We start from the raw sequence: 17,070 nt of genomic DNA on the forward strand, positions 1-17,070 counted from the left end.
ACGTAGCGGGCAATGACGTTCTCCGGGGTATCGCTTCCCGCGGATTACTCGCAGGTGTGAACAGAACGCAAAAGGTCACTTAGCAAATGTAAATTAAACGGGTTTTACTTGGACGGGTATGCTAAATTACCCCCCCCAAAAAAACTGCTGAAAACAAAGTTTCGGACAGTTATCTTAAAAGTCCATTTCAAGTGATGCCCAAAGCCAGAAAGTGTTTTTTTTTTAAAATAATGTCATATCTCCCCTCTCTAAAAAAAAAAACACAATTTTTTGCCATAAATGTCCACCCACCCCGCGAACAAAAACAAACAAGCTCGCCGGCTGCTCGTCAGCCGACTGACAGTCGATATTCTCGGCCATTAACGCGTCAGCGCTGACACGCCGCTGTCCCGCGCCGCCTAACGAGCGCTGCAAATGGCCGCCGGTGACAGGGAGAAACCATGGCCAATTTTGTGCAAAAAAACACACAACCCCTCTAGGCAGCGGCTGTTCTGGCAGGTGTCAGTCGTCAGAGGTGTGTATTGGACTGCCGCGAGCGTCATCGGTCGTCGGATGGGGAATATATTGTCGTGTTGGACAATTAAGATGATTCCCCGCCGTGTGATTTTGAATAATTTGACTCGATGCATTCATATCTTTAAAATAAAAAAATGATTTTACAATTTCTCGTTAGCACAGCATGCACAAAAAAAAATAAAAATTACCAATAGTTTTAAAAATTAATAATAGTACCAATAATGTTGTGCAGGGAAGGCCTTAACCCAAGTTAGCATAGCTAGCTAACTAGTCTTTTTTCCCCCTTTTTTTAATTATTCGGTTTGTGGGCACTACTAATCCTACGATGTTAGTATTCGTCATTTCCCATTCAAAGACCGCAACGGGATTGTTTTATTTATTTGCTTATTTATTTATTACCTCCATTGATTAGAAAATGATCGAGGTCACAATTTGATCGGTTATTGATGTATTTTTTTTACCTCCATTGATTAGAAAATGATCGAAGTCACAATTTGATCGGTTATTGATGTATTTTTTTTACCTCCATTGATTAGAAAACGATCGAGGTTAATTACCGCCCTCTTTTCGCTTGTTTCCCAGGTGACGGGCAGCACAATCTGGTGAGGCGCCATTTCGCAAAGAAAGGAAGCTCTTTCTCTTGCTCCGATATCACTCGTAAGGTTCTCCTCGGCTCAATTAAGAGAGGACACACGTACACACAGCATAGTGGCCTAGCTTCGGGCCGACACCTCTGGGGGTCGACACACACACACACACACACGCTAGAAATAGCAACAAGTTGCTCTTCTCCTAATATGGTCAAGTATGTCGTCCTCTTTTCTAGCTGCAAGAGTGGCAGGATGATAAGCGCGGCTATCGGTCGCACGAGCACGTCGATGGCTTGCGGGGTCAGCCTGCGCGGCTTTTTAAAAAGATGACTTTTAGCTTTTAGCACCCGCCCGGTGTCACCAGCACATGGCGCCATGAGAAGGAGGAACGGGAATCTTTGCTTCTCATTTTGCAATGTTGAAATAGTTGACGGTATTCAAAGAGGAAGTAGTTTTTATCACGTTCTGAAGGGATATATAAATATTAAGCAGTATTTTATTCTTATTTGTATTTACTTTTTGTTTGACTTTCCAGCATTATTATTTGTTATCATTTTTCGCGTTATTTAATTTTGGGGGTTATTACTGGTGTTGCGCTCCGTTGTCGTGCCGTAATCCTTCATAATGACTTTTGTGTTGGTTTTATGACATTTTAGTCACGTCCTAACATCCTGCTTTTAGCAAAATGCAGTCATTCGTCTTCCCGAGTAGTTGATTTGAATCCCCCCCCCCCCCCGCCCCCCTTTCCTAAAACAAAAACCCAAACAGACCCTCCTCTGATGCGTTTTTACTTATCAGCTTTATTCGCCGGCGGCAATGAGACGGCGGCCAGGAACGCCATCGATCATGTGGCTGGTAAACCCTGAGAAGGAGCAAAATTTGGAGCCAACAGTGAAACGTGCTCACCGCCGCCCAAAATTTGCTGCCGGAATTGCGCCGTCACGGGCCCGGCAAACCCCCCAGTCCTGTGCACATCCGACAAATTGAATATTGCCGATGATGAAAAGATAATTTTTTTTAATCAATTGTGGGTGGGGGGGGGGTTGATTCCTCATGATTATTGGCTTTTCTATTTTGGGAACGTACGTTGAATCTTTTGGATGCTAACTTGGAGTCCAAAGTGGACTTGTAGTTCTCTTGTCAAAGGGGTGGGACAGAAATGGACTGCACTCACTGGGATGTGAGTGGGATACAAAAAAAAAAAAAAAAAAAGGAAAGGGCCTACAGGAACAAGCTGAGGCTCTCAGAACGGTTCCGTTTGTAGAAAAGTTGACCCATTGATTTTTTTTGGGGGGGGGTTATTTTTTTTTTGGTGCTGTATGTCTGATCTAAAAGCATCCTCACCTCCAAAGTTCCCGCTCGCACCGATATCTTGAGTTTACCGCGAGTCAGGAAAAAAAAAATGTATCTCGTTGCTGCGCCGTGTTGAGCCGCAGAGCGCCGTTGCCAGTGGGGAGTTGAAATTGAACTCAAATTATTGATTTCTTTGCTCGTTGCTGCTCTCAGGGGTCGCCCGTGTGCTTAACTTTTATTTGCTCCACTGCAACCGCTTCAGTGGAAGGTGTCAGATAAGACCAAGCCCCTAAAATACAGCACATCATCATTGTTGTTTGGTTTTGGTTTGGAGTACTTTTCTCGTTATAGCGGGATCCAAACTTTTTCTCTCATATTTCGCGCAAATATTTACTATTTATACATATTTCAGTTGTTATTTGTACTTGGGAATTATGATGTATGATTGCATATTGGGGGGAATTTTTTTTTTAATTGTGTCACTATCTCAAGCCGATAAAACGTTACCCGTCTTTGTACGGGCCAAACTCAAAGGGTCGTCAGGATGATGCCGATGTTCCACCTGGACTCCCTCCAGGTGCTGGGATGATGATTGGGACGCATATTCAGTGCGGCGCTTGAAAGGGGGCTTCAAACCAGCCCTCCTCCTCCTCCTTTTCCTGCGCCAATTATGCAATTGGAAGATCTGAGGCGCACATGTGTGGGAGGATAATTTGGGTTAAAACGGCAATGCGTGTCAGCCATTTATCCCCATGCGCCACAAAGGGGTGGAGTGGGGTGGGGGAGGGGGGGGGCGGAGGGCAGCTGTGATCTGAAAGCGTTTTTGCGACTTCCCGCCTGTTCCAAAAGCGCCCTTGTTGTTTAGTCGGTGGCATCGGGAACATCGGCCATAAAAACTCCACCCGGATGAGTTGCTCCACTTGTACAATAGTTTCATTCTAGCGGGAAAATGATCAGAATGGTTTCTTTTTTTTTTTTACGGGGGGGATGGGGTCTGCGCAGTTCCTTTTTCACCGTGCTTCATGTCAGCCATTTTATATCCTTGCCTGTTATTGTGTGTGACCTCCTGACTGTAATTTGTCTGGTGTTAAAGCATTTCAATTCATTCACTTGATAATCCCCCCCCCCCCCCCCCCCCCCCCCCACTCACAACCCCTGAGGCGCCCTTTAGGTGAGGGTGTGGTCAGTTTAGCGGAGAAATCCTCTTACGGCAGGTAGCCTGTTTGAATGAAGGTCAATGGCTGTGGCGTCCACCATGGAGCCGAAAGCAGTCGCTGTGTAATAGTTTCCGCCTTGCCGCCATTGATTGCTTAATTAACTTTTTTCCCCCTTTTTAAATGAAGGTCAGCGTAAGCGTGTACACAAACGGCCCCCTTGACACCTCCCTCCTTGTGTTTGATTCTGATAATATTGGTCGACACGGTCAGTGGGAAACAAAACAATGTCAATAAAAGACAAGAAATATGCTAATCCGGAAAATCTGAAGTACTGCATTATAATTTACGGAAATGTAATTTGTGTGGCGTAACCATAACCCTTGCCCGAACCCCGAGATTAACACTGTCAATAAAATACACATTTAAACATGCGCAAGATTGTAATTAATGAGCACTTGAGGTGACCTCATTAGCGAAAGTGTAGTTATTTTGTTAGCCAAGGTTATTTCTAACCACGCAACGCTCCGGATGATTTTATTGCCTCATAGGCCGCTTGACGGCGTTGCGTTGCGATATTAGCTCGATTAATCAGGCTGGTAATTACGCTGCACTACGTCAGAGAGGAAAGGCTGCTGAGGCTTGGTAACGGCAACATCGTGGAGGTTTGAAAAGCGAGCCCTGATGGATACTGTTGAAAACTAGCGGAATGGAGAATACAAATATCTCGCAGCAATCACCTCGACATATCGTTTCAATTAGGGGCGAATGAAAACACATTTGACTCGGAAAATCGATTTAGATTGAAATTGAGGTTCGATTTGGCTGCGTCGAATCAAATCGTTCCGCTTTAAAATGTGGACTCTATATTTAAATATACAGCTCTATGTACAATCCATAGCTATTGTGCACGCGTCACCGCAGCTCACCGTTTTTTTTTTTTCCCTCCCAAAAGTCTGCTCGAAAAGAGCCGCCTCATTATCTTGCGAGCACAAACGTGTTACACAAGCGCGCCGACAATGAGGATGAGCCTCCTTTTATTGCAATCACAATTAATCACGCCGCCACAAACAATATGTCCGCGTCGTAATTCATCACCGCCACTCGCTGCCATGTTGAAACATCCCTCCAAATATTTATTGTGCTGGCCGCCCGGCCCGACGCGTAATTAGACGCGGCTACCGTCGGCACGAGGGGACGTCTGAAAGCAGTGATGAGTTTGTTAATTAATGCGCCGGACCCGCTTGACAGCCACGCGTTTGTGGCCGCGCCGCATGATTAATGGTCCACACGCAACCACCTGTAGATAATGCAGGAACATGTACTCGGGATAAACCACCGGCAAGGGTTGGAGAGGAAAGTGCTTCTCTCTAAAGTAACTGTAGGTGTTGTGCAGGAACAGGTTGTTTTGAGGTAAAGCGTCGTCAGGTGCCGTGCAAGCGCATGTTTTCGAGGTAAGGCAATTTGAGCTATTGTGCAGGAACAGGTGGCGGTGACCTCGACCTGAACAGGAAAACCGAGTGTTGATTTTGTGCAGGAACATGTTTTTCTGTGTAACCCTGTTGTACGTATTGCACATGAACATGTTTTTTGTGTGGTTCATGTTGCTTAGTAAAGGAACTGTAGGTGGTTTGCTGGAACAGGTTTCATATGTGTTGTGCAGGTTTTGTCCGTAAATGAGCCATGGGTGTCGTGGGGTATCATATTTCAAATCGTGCGCCTCTTTTTGGGTTCGCACCACTTGTGTCAAGAAATTTCAGATGCAGCTGAAAGTTTGACTCGGGAACAGGAACGTGCACTTGCAGTGCCACGGTGGATCGACGTTCGACATGCGTGACAACGTCGGGGAAAAGAAGCAGACCATCTCTGCGTGAAATTAAAAGCACGACAAACTAACGTCTGCCTGTTTTCCACAGCCTCAAGTGGCCCCTCGTCGGGGTTCTTGTTCATACGCGAGCCCTTCACCGCCTCCTCCTTCTTTGGGAAAACACAAGCGTGACTCCTAATCCCGCCGCAAAGTGAGATTAACTCCACTGCGGCAGCCGGGACCCTCCCTTCTCTTTGTTTGCCTATTTCACGCATGCCCCCTTTTGCTTATCGCCCCCAATGCTAAATGGCATTGTTTTTTGTTGAAAAGTCGTTGCGGCTGTATAAGGGCTGTGATTGCGCGTTCCTGGAAGCAAAAAAAGGCTGCCCGCATACAGATAAGCATGTCAGGCATCCTCTCAGGCTCACATTGCTTTTAAATGAACCGACATGGGTGCCATATTGTATCAAGCCAACACTGAAGGTCGGAAAAGTTGCATATTGGACATCTGTGTCCTTTCCGCAAGGGCGTCTCACAGCAAGTGGATGTTAAGTGAAATGAGGTGGCGGTGGCTGTCATAAGTAGGCATTTAAAAAAAAAAAAGACATTTGATCAACACATCTCTCATGACGGACAAAAAAAAAAAGTCTGAAAAAGCTTTGCCAATTTTCTTTTCTTTAAACCACTCAAGGGTAAGTAATCCAAAATCCAACCAGGTGCCAGTCATTCACAGAAATGGTTCCGCCCACGTTTCCCAAACATGGAGCTCGTGCACTGGACAGATGGCCGGCACTAAATTCCGCATTTTCATAATCATGTGCGCTCGCAGAAGTGATGCGATCATGTTTTCTTGGCTCAAACACCCTGAGCAAATCTGGGCCTTCTGCGGTATTCCACATGCAATGAAAGCCCATAGCCTCGCTTCTCCCCCCCCAGAGCAGCTTCACCCTGCCATAGCTCAGCTCGTCTCGTCTGCGATCAATAAATCAGGTGAACGCCGATGTTGACCTTTTGTAATGAACTTGTCCTGACCACACACTGTTGGATCAGGGGTAAATTTCTTCCCAATCAATATGTCCGTCCTGAATAATGTCAACCAACAAGCCAATCAATAGTCAGTCAATCCCCGTAATGGCATTTGGAAACGACACGATGCATACCAGAGAAAACAGCTGGTGTTGATCTGCGTGATGAATGTTCCGAGGCAACTCGGTCAGCCATCACTGCACCTGGGGGCTTTTTCTTGTCTTATTTATGTATTTATTTTGATGACGCAACTTTCAGCAATATTCCGCCCGGGTCAAAAAGTCACGCCGGGAGACAGGAAGTTGCACGCTGTGTGTGGTGTTGTGTTGCGGCGGTTATTAAAAAGTTATGGGATTCACCCTAGGTGTTGGCAAAGCACAGGAGTGTTGGACTGTTACAGAGAGCTCATCATTTTAATTGCTCTGAAGACTCCCCCCACCCCCCCCCCAACAATTCCTCAACACTTGTGCTCATTTGCATGCCATTTGCATTCAAGTGTATCATAACACTGACTACTTTGGCTGCACAAGATAGTTGTTTGTGTTCTCTCAGCCAGCATCCCCACAGCAGCTCCAGCTTGGGAAGCGGCCCAATATAAAATCGGGATCCGAATCATTTTTATTGGCAAAATATGGTAGAGACACACGAGGAGTTGGTCTCCGGTAGTATGGGCCTCTCAAGTACCGTAAAACAAGAATACAAGTAACAAAAAGAACATGTAGGAGGCGACAGCAGTTGTTGCTTTCGTCAACGTTTGTTAACGCCCCTTTTGTCCATGGTGATAACCTCTTTGCCTGACCTCTTTGCTTTCATTAAACTTTTTGGGAGGCCCAACTGTCGAGATGTATTGATTTGATTTGATACGGGCTTCATTTCCAATCCGCTGCTTAAGCTAAGTTAACCGGCGACCTCGCTCGATCGCCATTAGAGCCTCGTTTAATTGACGCGCGCACCTGCGAGCCGACGCCTGGCTACATTTGGAGCGCATCGACCGCGAGCAGCAAAACAAATTAAAGGAAGGGAGAAGAATTTAAAGGAGGGAATTGAGGAGTGAAATCAATCACGGGATTCGGAGCCAAGGAGTCCCTTTTATTTCCCGCGGCCAGTCAGCTCGTTTTTCAGCCGGCCTCATCTCGTGCATTAGTCAGCTAGATAGCGAGTCCGCTTCATTTAGGCATTGCAAATCGGGGGAGCAGCTTGTACTTTTCTACTTTGTGTGGAGAGTTGAGCTCCCTAACTCGACAGCCCTACCGAGTTGACACCTAGCCAAGCAATCAAGTTAGTGTTGCTTATCAGAAGCTAACTTGAACTAACTGTGCTACTTTGTATTTTCTTGTGCATTTAATAAAACTTACCTTTTGACTTTTACCTAGTGTGCCAGACAGTGTCATCTGCTTGAAAGTGGATCTGGATCTTCACCCAACCCAGCTTCCAATTCATGAGCTGCGCAGAAACTCAAGCCGGGTTGCATATCTCTTCTGCGGCTCACAGGGTGCAGCAAGCGAGATCAGGTGGGCCTATTCAGATTTTTTTTCCCTACTGGCTATTATCAAGTGATTTGGTCCAACTTTATCTCAAAGCAAAGCTATGATTTATCTCTATCCCGGTGCCAAGATAAATGACCCCCCCCCCTCCCGTGTAAAAATACAATTGGTGTAAATGGATCATTCTTCGCCGCGGCGCTCCACAACTCCTGCGTTATGTACCTCGGTGGCAGGTAATGTTTTTCATTATATGCCAGGCCAGTTTTATATATAGAAAAGGGTGGGAAGGGACTTTGCCCGCAGCCATTTTGCTCGGTAAATCCCCGTAGGTGCATCCAGTATTGATTGGGAGTTGAGGGAGGGAGCCCTGCGCATACTAGTCAGGCTAAATTTAGAGGGCTAAGCAACGCGCACGCACACGCGCACAATAACAAGCCTCCTGGAAGGGATGCTGGGAAATATTCACACAAGTAGCGAGACAAAGGCCCGTCCTATCGTACACAAAAAGACAAAACATCAAAAGATTTTATGGCGCCTGCTCTGGCTAATTAGCTCCGTGTGTCATCGCAGACGGTTCCCTCTTCCCACAGGCTGAAAGATTGACAATCCAGCCCCCCCCCCCCCCCCAACCCCACATATTTTCAGAGTAGAAGTAATGAATGCAGCCTTTGCCAAACGTCTTGACGGCATTTGTACGATATCGATCTATTATTTTGTTAAGTAGCTTGCTAGACACGACACCATCAATAACGCATTTCACATGAAAATGATGTCAATGATGCCTCCTTCAAAAGGTTCCTAATCGCCCTCCAGAAAGAGGCTGAAATGCGTCGAGCTTGCTGATCTCCGAGTGAGGGTCACATGCAATTTGGTCACCCCCGCCGGCCCGCCGGCTCGCCCGACTGCCTTCCCGCTTCCTCACTCGCCAAATTTCCCGGATGCTGTTTGTGAATGTGACTTTAGCTCGTTAGCCACTAGGTGTGTTCAGTCGGAGAAGGCCTGCCAGGAATAAGGGCGCTCGGTTGGAAAGTCTCGAAAAAGGTATGGTCAGCAGGGGGGGGGAAAACATTTTAAAGTCACGGATGATTTTCACCCCCCTTAAAAAAAATTATCTGGTGCGAGGTGTCATTAAGGCAAAGCGACGGGCCACCTGGAAATGCGAGACGACAATTTAAGCAGAAAGAAAAGGAGGTGGAAAAGCTTATCTCATCGCTACCTGCGGGGTCCGTCAGATTTTCGGCCACAGAGGCAATTACAATTATGCAAATGAGCCGCACTGTCACGGCGAGGAACAAAAACAACGTCGGGGATGCAAGCTCCAGTCCTCGGGCTAGCTCGTGGAAATCCAGGAATAGGGACAGAATGGGCGGTTTACTACCAGCTCCAGCTGTTCACAGAAATTCATAAAAATGTCCAACCAGATCCATTTCCCCCCCCCCCCCCCCCCCCCCCCACATTGGAATTGTACTGGTTATCAGGTCCCACTGGCAGCCTCATTTAGCTCATTAGCAGAATAGCCCCTTGATATTCACCACTGAGGCAAAAAAAAAAAACGCCGCTCAATTTGGTGGCTTTTATCTGCCGAGTCTTTAATCGAACGGCAGCAAATTGCGGAGATGTGGCAGGATAAACCTCCCTCGCGACGATTGATCGGCTTCCGGGTGGTCATTGAGCTTCTCCTCACAGTCACAGAACACTACGGTTGTTGGTTTTTAGGGCTTTTTAAATGGAGCCACCCGTCAACCCAACGACACTTTTCGTATTGCTTTTCGACTCGGCCTGTTTTTTTGTGGGGACCAATAAACCCAAAGCTGAAAAGAAAAGGACGAATGCATGCCTGTTTGTGAATCCACCAAGGTGTCTCCTCCCTGGCACTGATAATATCACGGAAAAGCCCCCCGAGTCTTTGAATAAACAAAGATAGATGAAAAGCCAGTGCTAGGGGAGAGGATCTCGTCACCCGTGACGGGAAAAAAAGCACAGGAACGCCGCGAAGGGATGGCCGCACCCTCCTGACTTGTGCCTAATAAACTTGTCACATCCTATCAGGTCTCCACGCGGGGGCTGCTTGAGACCCCACAACCTCAGGCCTGTTTAGGGGAAGGAGTCGTCATCTGAGTGATGGATGAGAGGAATCGGCAAATGGACTGGTGACGGCGGCTGATACAGGTGAATTATGAGCACCTTGCCTTTTTTCTTTTTTAAATTATTATTATCCGTCTTTTTTGAGTTTGTCAGGTAACCATGCTGACCGTATTTTTAGCACACTTGCGTGTTCACTTGTTGCTGGACAGTATCATGCGCATTTGAGCCTTGCCACATTTTTTAGGCTACCTGTTGCCAGGCAGAATTTGAAGAAGGCATTACAGCATGGAATACTGACATTATAAGATGAGTGAAGTTTCATTTGTGACGCTTTACATTTCTGGATTCTCGCAAAAAAAAAAAAAAACTATTGGATCCCATCACTGGTTCGAGATGGTGTTTATGCCCCTAGAGGGCGCCCCGCTAGTGACACCCAGCCGCAAATGAGCTATTGAGACCACTTGAGGTTCTCACCATCCACTTTATATCATCATCTGGCTTGTAATGGACTACATTGCATGGCCTCAGTGGAGATTTCAGACATTTTGCTCGATGGCACCAGGTCTACCGAGTGGAAAATTATTCATAACTTGTTTCCTCTTGTGCACTCGTGCCATTTGTCATATATAAGTTCTAAATGCTGATTTTCAAGATGTTGCTTGTCCACTCCACCACAACACACTCGGAATGGCCAGCTGGGAGTGAAAGATGCGAGTGTCTCATCTTAGTGCTTTTGCGGGAGAATAAATTGAAACCGCCTCTGGGTTAATAGAAGTGATCCGATTCTAGCGTTTCCCCTGGAAAAAAAAAAAAACAATCTCGTGATTTACAGCCTACTCAAGGTCAAGGGGCATATCATGTTTACAATAGGCATCCAAATAAATAGTTATCGGCGTATATTTACTCCACCGAGGTATATCATTTCAGACTACGTTGATATAAAATTGATTAAAAATGATGGCGAGGGGCCCAATCTTACGGCAAAAATGTCGATTTAGTGTGAAGGAAGCCTGTTTATAATTAGGAATGTATTTATATTTAGGAATCCTCTCTACATGGTTACTCGGTATTACTACATGAAGACTAGTGCTTGATTAAAGGCAAATTAATATGGCCCAAAATTATTCCTGTGCATAACATGAGCATCCAGTTTGGTTGTAATAAATGACAAAGAGATGGTATGGACAGCTTAATGAGATCAAAATGGATACTCGTTTTTTGACTACTTTTGTCTGCGCGCCCCATTTTTGCTCCCCATTACCATGTACAGTAATTCAATATGAATTGCATTACCGACTCAACACGCTCACTGCATTACGACTTGATATTGTTATTGCGTACAGGCTGATTGAATCCCGAAATAAGTCATGCGTGTGGAATTAGTCGACTAAATTGTATAATTGCGACATTGGAGCATCAGTTAGAGCAGTGCTGAGCAGCCTCGGAGGGTTATAATTGAATAAAAATGGCGGATGCGGTCGGTGGGAGTTAAGACCTGTCCTCCCTCCCGCCCTCGCCACCACCTTGCCCCCTTGAGGTTGTGTAGAAACGGCGTAGTGGATTACGGTGACCAGCGTTGCGTACTGTAGCGCGGCCGCCGCTGTCTGCCGCCCGCCTGAGCGCCGCTAATGGATTGAAAAATGGAGGCGGCGTGCCGTTTCACCGACGAGAAGCATCACTTTAGGACTTTGCTCAGGCAAAAACTTTGCCGCTGCCGTGAATACATGAATTAAATTAGCTGCAGGGCGGCGGCGTCTGTCTTTTCCAGCCACGTTGTCTTGCCACTTTTCAACATTGAGCTTCTAACTGAAATTAACTCAATCACACAGACAGGAAATGACTCTTTAATACTTTGAAATAGATCGCTACGAGCATCGCCAAAATCACACAAGCCTAAAAAAAAAAATCTTTGCAGTTTTGGTTTGTCGCTTGTTGCTGGACAGAATGAATTATTTAAAAATATATTGCTAGGCAGAATTCAAAGGGCCAAACGTAAGCCCTAAAAGGCATACGCTGTAACCTGTTACTAATTGGACATCATTACAGGAAAGAACTTGCACAGTTTTTTCTAGCACAGCGCAATTTCCTGGGTTTGGGGTGCTTGCGCCAGTTAAGGAAAGGGACACTCACACCATGTGAGTATTATTAAGCCACTGTAAGATTAATGATCTAATCAAATGAAGGCCCCACTGAGGTATTGATAAACTGAGAAAGCAACTCCTGAGACCTTATTATAGCAGTCACAACATCGATTTCGACTGTTACCATAAAAAGTGTCTATGTGGAGCGAGGCTAGATATACAAAATGGCCTCTTTATTCTTTACTCGTCCTCTTCATGAGCAGCTGATCCCGTGTCAAGATAGCACGGCAACATTGGTGTCAGGGCCTATAAGTCACAGCAGGGCTCAGCAGACTAACGCTGCTAGCGTTCATCCGGGCAAGGAGGTTAGCTCACAGGAAATGAAGGCCCGTGATGCTATCACAAAGAGACGTTTGACTTTTTTTTCCTCCCCCTTCTTGAGCTCGGACAGGTCAAGGTAGTCATAACTATTTCCTCCAGCCCTGCCGGTCCGCTTGGATCAATATTTCAAGGATTCGGATGGCACGTTTATCCCTGAATGTCTCACGTAGCTGCAAATGGACCGATGGACAATCAATAAGTACTGCACTTGCTTTTTCGTTTGTATTATTAGATGGCATATCTGCGTATAATTTGACAGTAAGCCATTAAACTCTACCTCGTATGATTTACTGTACGTGATTACAAAAAAGTTTATTAATGCTATTACTGTAACCGTGTAAATAATCAGCAATACTGTAGTGGCGTTACAATTACAAACGATAGTACTGTGACGAGAAATAATGTATATTATAATTGGGATATATGATAACCCTAAAATACTTTCATATTGGTGGTAGTTGGCGTACATTTAGTAGTGTAGCAATAATATGCATGTCATCATATGAATATTGATAGTACTATGAGTAGTAGTACCAGTATATTGAAGTGTAATTCTAAGCAAAAGTAATATTACAGCAATTGGTTGTGCTGCAAGAATTACAATTCTATTTTCTTTTACATGATTGACCTCCTCTAATCATAATAAAAAGAACGATTTTTCGTAGTAATTGTAGCATTGCAAGAGTTACACCGTACACTGTTTTGCAGTAGCAGAATTGAAACGTAAGGTGAATTTTAAAATATTGATATTGCTATTCAGCATTTCGCGTGTCCCCTTTGTCATTCTTTACTTCCGGGTGACGACAGCGGAAGTGCTGGTCCTAGTAAGGCGGATCCCGTTCTGCTAACTTGCCTTTTTCACCCCAGATTTATTTTCAGCTTCCTTCCGTATTTTGGTCACCGTCTGGTTCAAACTAAAGCCAGTCGCTCTCATTTTGGGATACTCTTTTAAGTCGACTGGGTTACTTTGACCCGCTTTCGGCGACCACAGGAAGACTTTACCCTGCGCTAGCGACTAGGCTAACTTTTTTTGTGTACCATCACTACTTTTAAGAAGCACACGCACAAAATGGGGGACACAAATTTGACTTGGGCGGTGAAGACCGGCGACATGGAAGTGGTCGAACACAATCTGAAGACGGTAAGAGACCACAAACGAGCATGACTATCCGATGCGTTTGTGGTCACTCAAGCGAGTTTAATGTTCTTCCGACAAGTGGCCGCCGTTTGGAAAGTGCTTTAGCATGCTAGCGTTAGCCCCGCTCGGCTAACGCCACTAAGTTGATTCATGACCCGTCTTTTTGGGGAGGGTGTTGTCACATAAGTATTTAAAGTGCGATAGAGCAGTTTTGTCTTAAGTGTGATTTTTAACAGAAAATGAATGAATTTCCCTGTTTTGGTAGGCTGCCTACCGTTTGCATTGTGACGTGCTTTTGGAGACGTCGCTGACAGGAACGTACCTGTCGTCATGTTACAGCTTTTGGCGTTCGTTTCAATGAGCATTAACTCTACCACGAATCATGTTACAGGCTGTGTACGACATGCATGCTTTCTTGGGCTTTTGGAAGGTCGTAGCTTGCATAACACATGTTTAATTGGAGTAGGCAAGCATGGTTTGATTGAACCCCTCCCTTCACACCTTACATTCCACCACTCCCAGAACAGGCCCCATTTAATGTCGCACACATTCAAAGTTACAGATATAGTGGGGAGCGTCAGGATGGTGACTTCAAATGGACAAAACGAATGCATGCATGTTGTGTTTGCATTTTGTTGTACATGTTTTTATATGATTAATCAACGGGTTGTCCTCTGGTGGTGTTTACTGACTAGAATCCGCCAAATAACATGGAGCATGCAAAACGTGTTCTACAACTTTAACTATTAGGCAAGGCTTTTGCTTGAGCACATTTCATGCCAGTCAATTTAGCATTGCAGATTTAATAATAATAATCAAGCTGGGGGAAATTTTAAATGTTAAACTGGATATGCACCAACGGCAGCCCTTTCAAATGGCACTCATAGGAAGTAATTTGTTACGTTAAATTGTTGCCCAACTGATGTGTGCAGGAAACTGTTAAGACTATTGTTCAGACCTGTTTGTGTGGTGCCCAAATTGGCTGTTGTGGAACTGAAACAAATCTGAACGTTAAGAGAAAATAACAGCACATTTTTTTTACTGTTTCTTTGTTTGTTTAACTCCCTCCCTCCGATTGTCTTTTGGGCATGGCAGACCGAAGACGTCAACCGGACCCTTGACAACGGTAGGAAGCCCCTTCACATCGCCTGCGACTTTGGCCAGACCTGCATGGTGGAGTTCCTCGTCTCCAAGGGAGCAGATATCAACGTAACCAGAATATTGTTCCCAATATATGCATTTGTGTTTTTGTCCTCACCTCAAATAAGCGGCGCGCTGCGTCCCACTCGCAGGCCATCGACAAGCATGGCCTCTCTCCGCTGTTCTATGCCTCCCTCGAAGGTCACGTTGCCTGTGTCAAGTTCCTGCTAGAAAAGGTTGGTTGATGTATTTCACTCGTGAAATTAGGCCATCCAGATATTAGGCAGCCCTCCTTGTATGAAGCAGTTCACTTCGACAATGACTAGCCTGCACTCCCCATGTAAAAAAAGCTACATAGCGGCGGCCATCTTTTCGGGGTGTACTGGTGCAAAGATTGTCTTTTAATACGGCACACTTGTTTACAATACTGTAGTTGCCTCTGAGAGGGGCTGCATCAGTTTTATTGTTTACTCCCCGTTTGTTGTCATTTGGAGTCTTTTCTGCGCTGCGACCTTGTTTGAGCTTATAAAGAGCCTGCTGACTGGCGTCGCTCATTCACAGCAACTCTTGCTGGCAAACAAGAGGCCTTTGTGCGTTCCCGGGTGTACCATGGGAGCTGACCCCTTCGCTAATACCCCCACTGCTGCCACTTTGTACTGCTAACTGTGCTGTTGTTGCCATGCGGTCACCCGTTTGAAAAGGCAATTTGACCCCAATAGGTGACCCGGTCAGAAAGTGTTTACATGAGTGCTGATCACACACGTGCGCAGAAATCTTACTTTTTCCTCTAACAACATATTTTTTGTCCATACATATATGACTTTTAAACACATAAAAAGTTTCCTACTGTGTTTCCTGTGGTCCAAATAGGCTCACTGGTGTCACTGGAATTTGCGCAAGTGAGATGTGAGTCATATAAATGGTCAACCTCCTACGTGTACTTTGCAGGGCGCCGATAAGCATTTGAAAGGCCCGGACGGCAAGACGGTCATCGAGATGGTCAGCGATGACACCATCAAGGCGCTGTTCAAGTGAAGGGGGCGAGGTGCAGCGCAGGGAGGCGTTGCGCATCAAGACGGGACTCGGCATGGAATCAGGTGGTCTTCTCCACACTGCTTGTGTCTGTTAGCTCCAGGGGGGCCTCATCTTACCTGTCTCGTGGTTTTCTTCTCCCACTTCACTTGGACGTGGTTTCCTCTCCCTCTCTCTTACTTTTATTTTGTTTGGTTAATCGCCATTAAACGGGAAGATCGGTGGAGGGTGCGCGCTCAAGTCGCTCCAATTAAACAAAGCTTATTAGCACTTAAACAAAAGTTGCTCTTAAACGTGATCCTGTGTTTTTTCCCTCTGCCTTCGGAATTGTACAAAGGAGTGTTTGGGCCACACTGGATAGAAATAATTGAAAGATATGAGAATAAAGTCCTATTATTTGATGGAAAAGTGTAATCATTTCAGGAGAATCATCGTAGTAGTGCGAGAAACTAGTTTTTGCCCAATGTTTTCTTTCACAAAAAATAAGACGCACTCCAACTATCCTCAAAAAAAGAATACTTTTTGCCTTGAAAAAGTATATTGGACAATTTGACATCTTCTACCCCAATAATACAAGTTTGAAATGTTGGCTTGAAGACATTTTCCCCTTGGGTAAGTGTGCCCCGATTCTTTTCTTCCTTTTATGATTGACATTTTCTTAAAACGTAAAACTAATCGGACTTGATTCTGTTTAGTCTTTTCAGTGTGTCTCCAAAAGTCTTTTGTAGAATTACACTGTATAAATATGGACAAGCTTTTTTTTTTTTAAACAATAATGCAAGTCCTCCCAACTTCCCGTAAAGTTCCTTTTTGTATTGCTTTCATATCGCATTGTATTTCCTGATTTCCTGTGTCCATTGACCAATCACCATGCTGGCTAACAACAACTAGGAACACTTGAATGTTTGTTTTGGAGGGGTGGGGCGGGGGTCATGCTAACAGTAAAAGAAAACTAGCCAGCGATATTAGAATGTTTGTTTTGCAGTGAAGTGGGTGGTGGGAGTCCACCCCGTAATATTAAGACGTCCTTTACCCCCTTCATTTTGGCCGTTTTTCTTTCCCACCCCCCTCCTTGGAATAGCTTTGGCTACATGTCAACTCTGCCAGGACATGTCGTTGTTCTCTCTCGGTTGCTTTCAAACAAACAATTGTTACGATGTATTAAAAAAAAAAAAGAAACGCTCTCGCTGACTTTTATGTGACAAAAAGTCTGTAAAAAAAAAAAGAATAAAAATCTCTAAACGTTCACTTAAACTGTTTGTGATCGTGATTACAGAGAGGTCTTCCGAATGTTTTGTCAGTCCAATAATAATATTGATATTTGGTGCACGTTGACGCTGATG

At 45.1% G+C, this 17,070-nt stretch overlaps 1 protein-coding gene and 1 long non-coding RNA gene across 4 annotated transcripts in view; both read left to right on the plus strand.

Annotated features, from left to right (window-relative positions):
- LOC127593804 (uncharacterized) overlaps positions 1-10,039 on the plus strand; it is a 52,376-nt gene extending 42,337 nt beyond the window's left edge. For 2 of the 3 annotated variants that reach the window (XR_007960514.1, XR_007960513.1), the window contains one exon: positions 7,760-8,480. This is a non-coding gene — a long non-coding RNA (uncharacterized LOC127593804). Of the gene's footprint in view, positions 1-7,759; positions 8,481-9,919 lie in introns of those variants that run through there. The other variant, XR_007960515.1, reaches the window with a different exon arrangement.
- A 3,172-nt stretch (positions 10,040-13,211) lies between these two features.
- mtpn (myotrophin) lies at positions 13,212-16,975 on the plus strand. The gene is made up of 4 exons (XM_052055448.1): positions 13,212-13,558; positions 14,651-14,764; positions 14,848-14,931; positions 15,644-16,975. Exons 1-4 carry the CDS (start codon positions 13,487-13,489, stop codon positions 15,728-15,730), a joined length of 357 nt encoding a protein of 118 aa, XP_051911408.1. The 5' UTR covers positions 13,212-13,486; the 3' UTR covers positions 15,731-16,975.
- Positions 16,976-17,070: the final 95 nt, after the last annotated feature.

The sequence above is a fragment of the Hippocampus zosterae genome, chromosome 21 (genome assembly GCF_025434085.1).
Source record: "Hippocampus zosterae strain Florida chromosome 21, ASM2543408v3, whole genome shotgun sequence".
Classification (NCBI taxonomy): Eukaryota; Metazoa; Chordata; class Actinopteri; order Syngnathiformes; family Syngnathidae; genus Hippocampus; species Hippocampus zosterae.

Bases quoted from the DNA above. Each gene is read 5' to 3' on its own strand.
- mtpn (XM_052055448.1), top strand. From the start codon at position 13,487: ATGGGGGACACAAATTTGACTTGGGCGGTGAAGACCGGCGACATGGAA. The intron at 13,559-14,650 runs GTAAGAGACCAC...TGGGCATGGCAG, and splicing joins TCGAACACAATCTGAAGACG to ACCGAAGACGTCAACCGGAC. The intron at 14,932-15,643 runs GTTGGTTGATGT...TGTACTTTGCAG, and splicing joins TCAAGTTCCTGCTAGAAAAG to GGCGCCGATAAGCATTTGAA.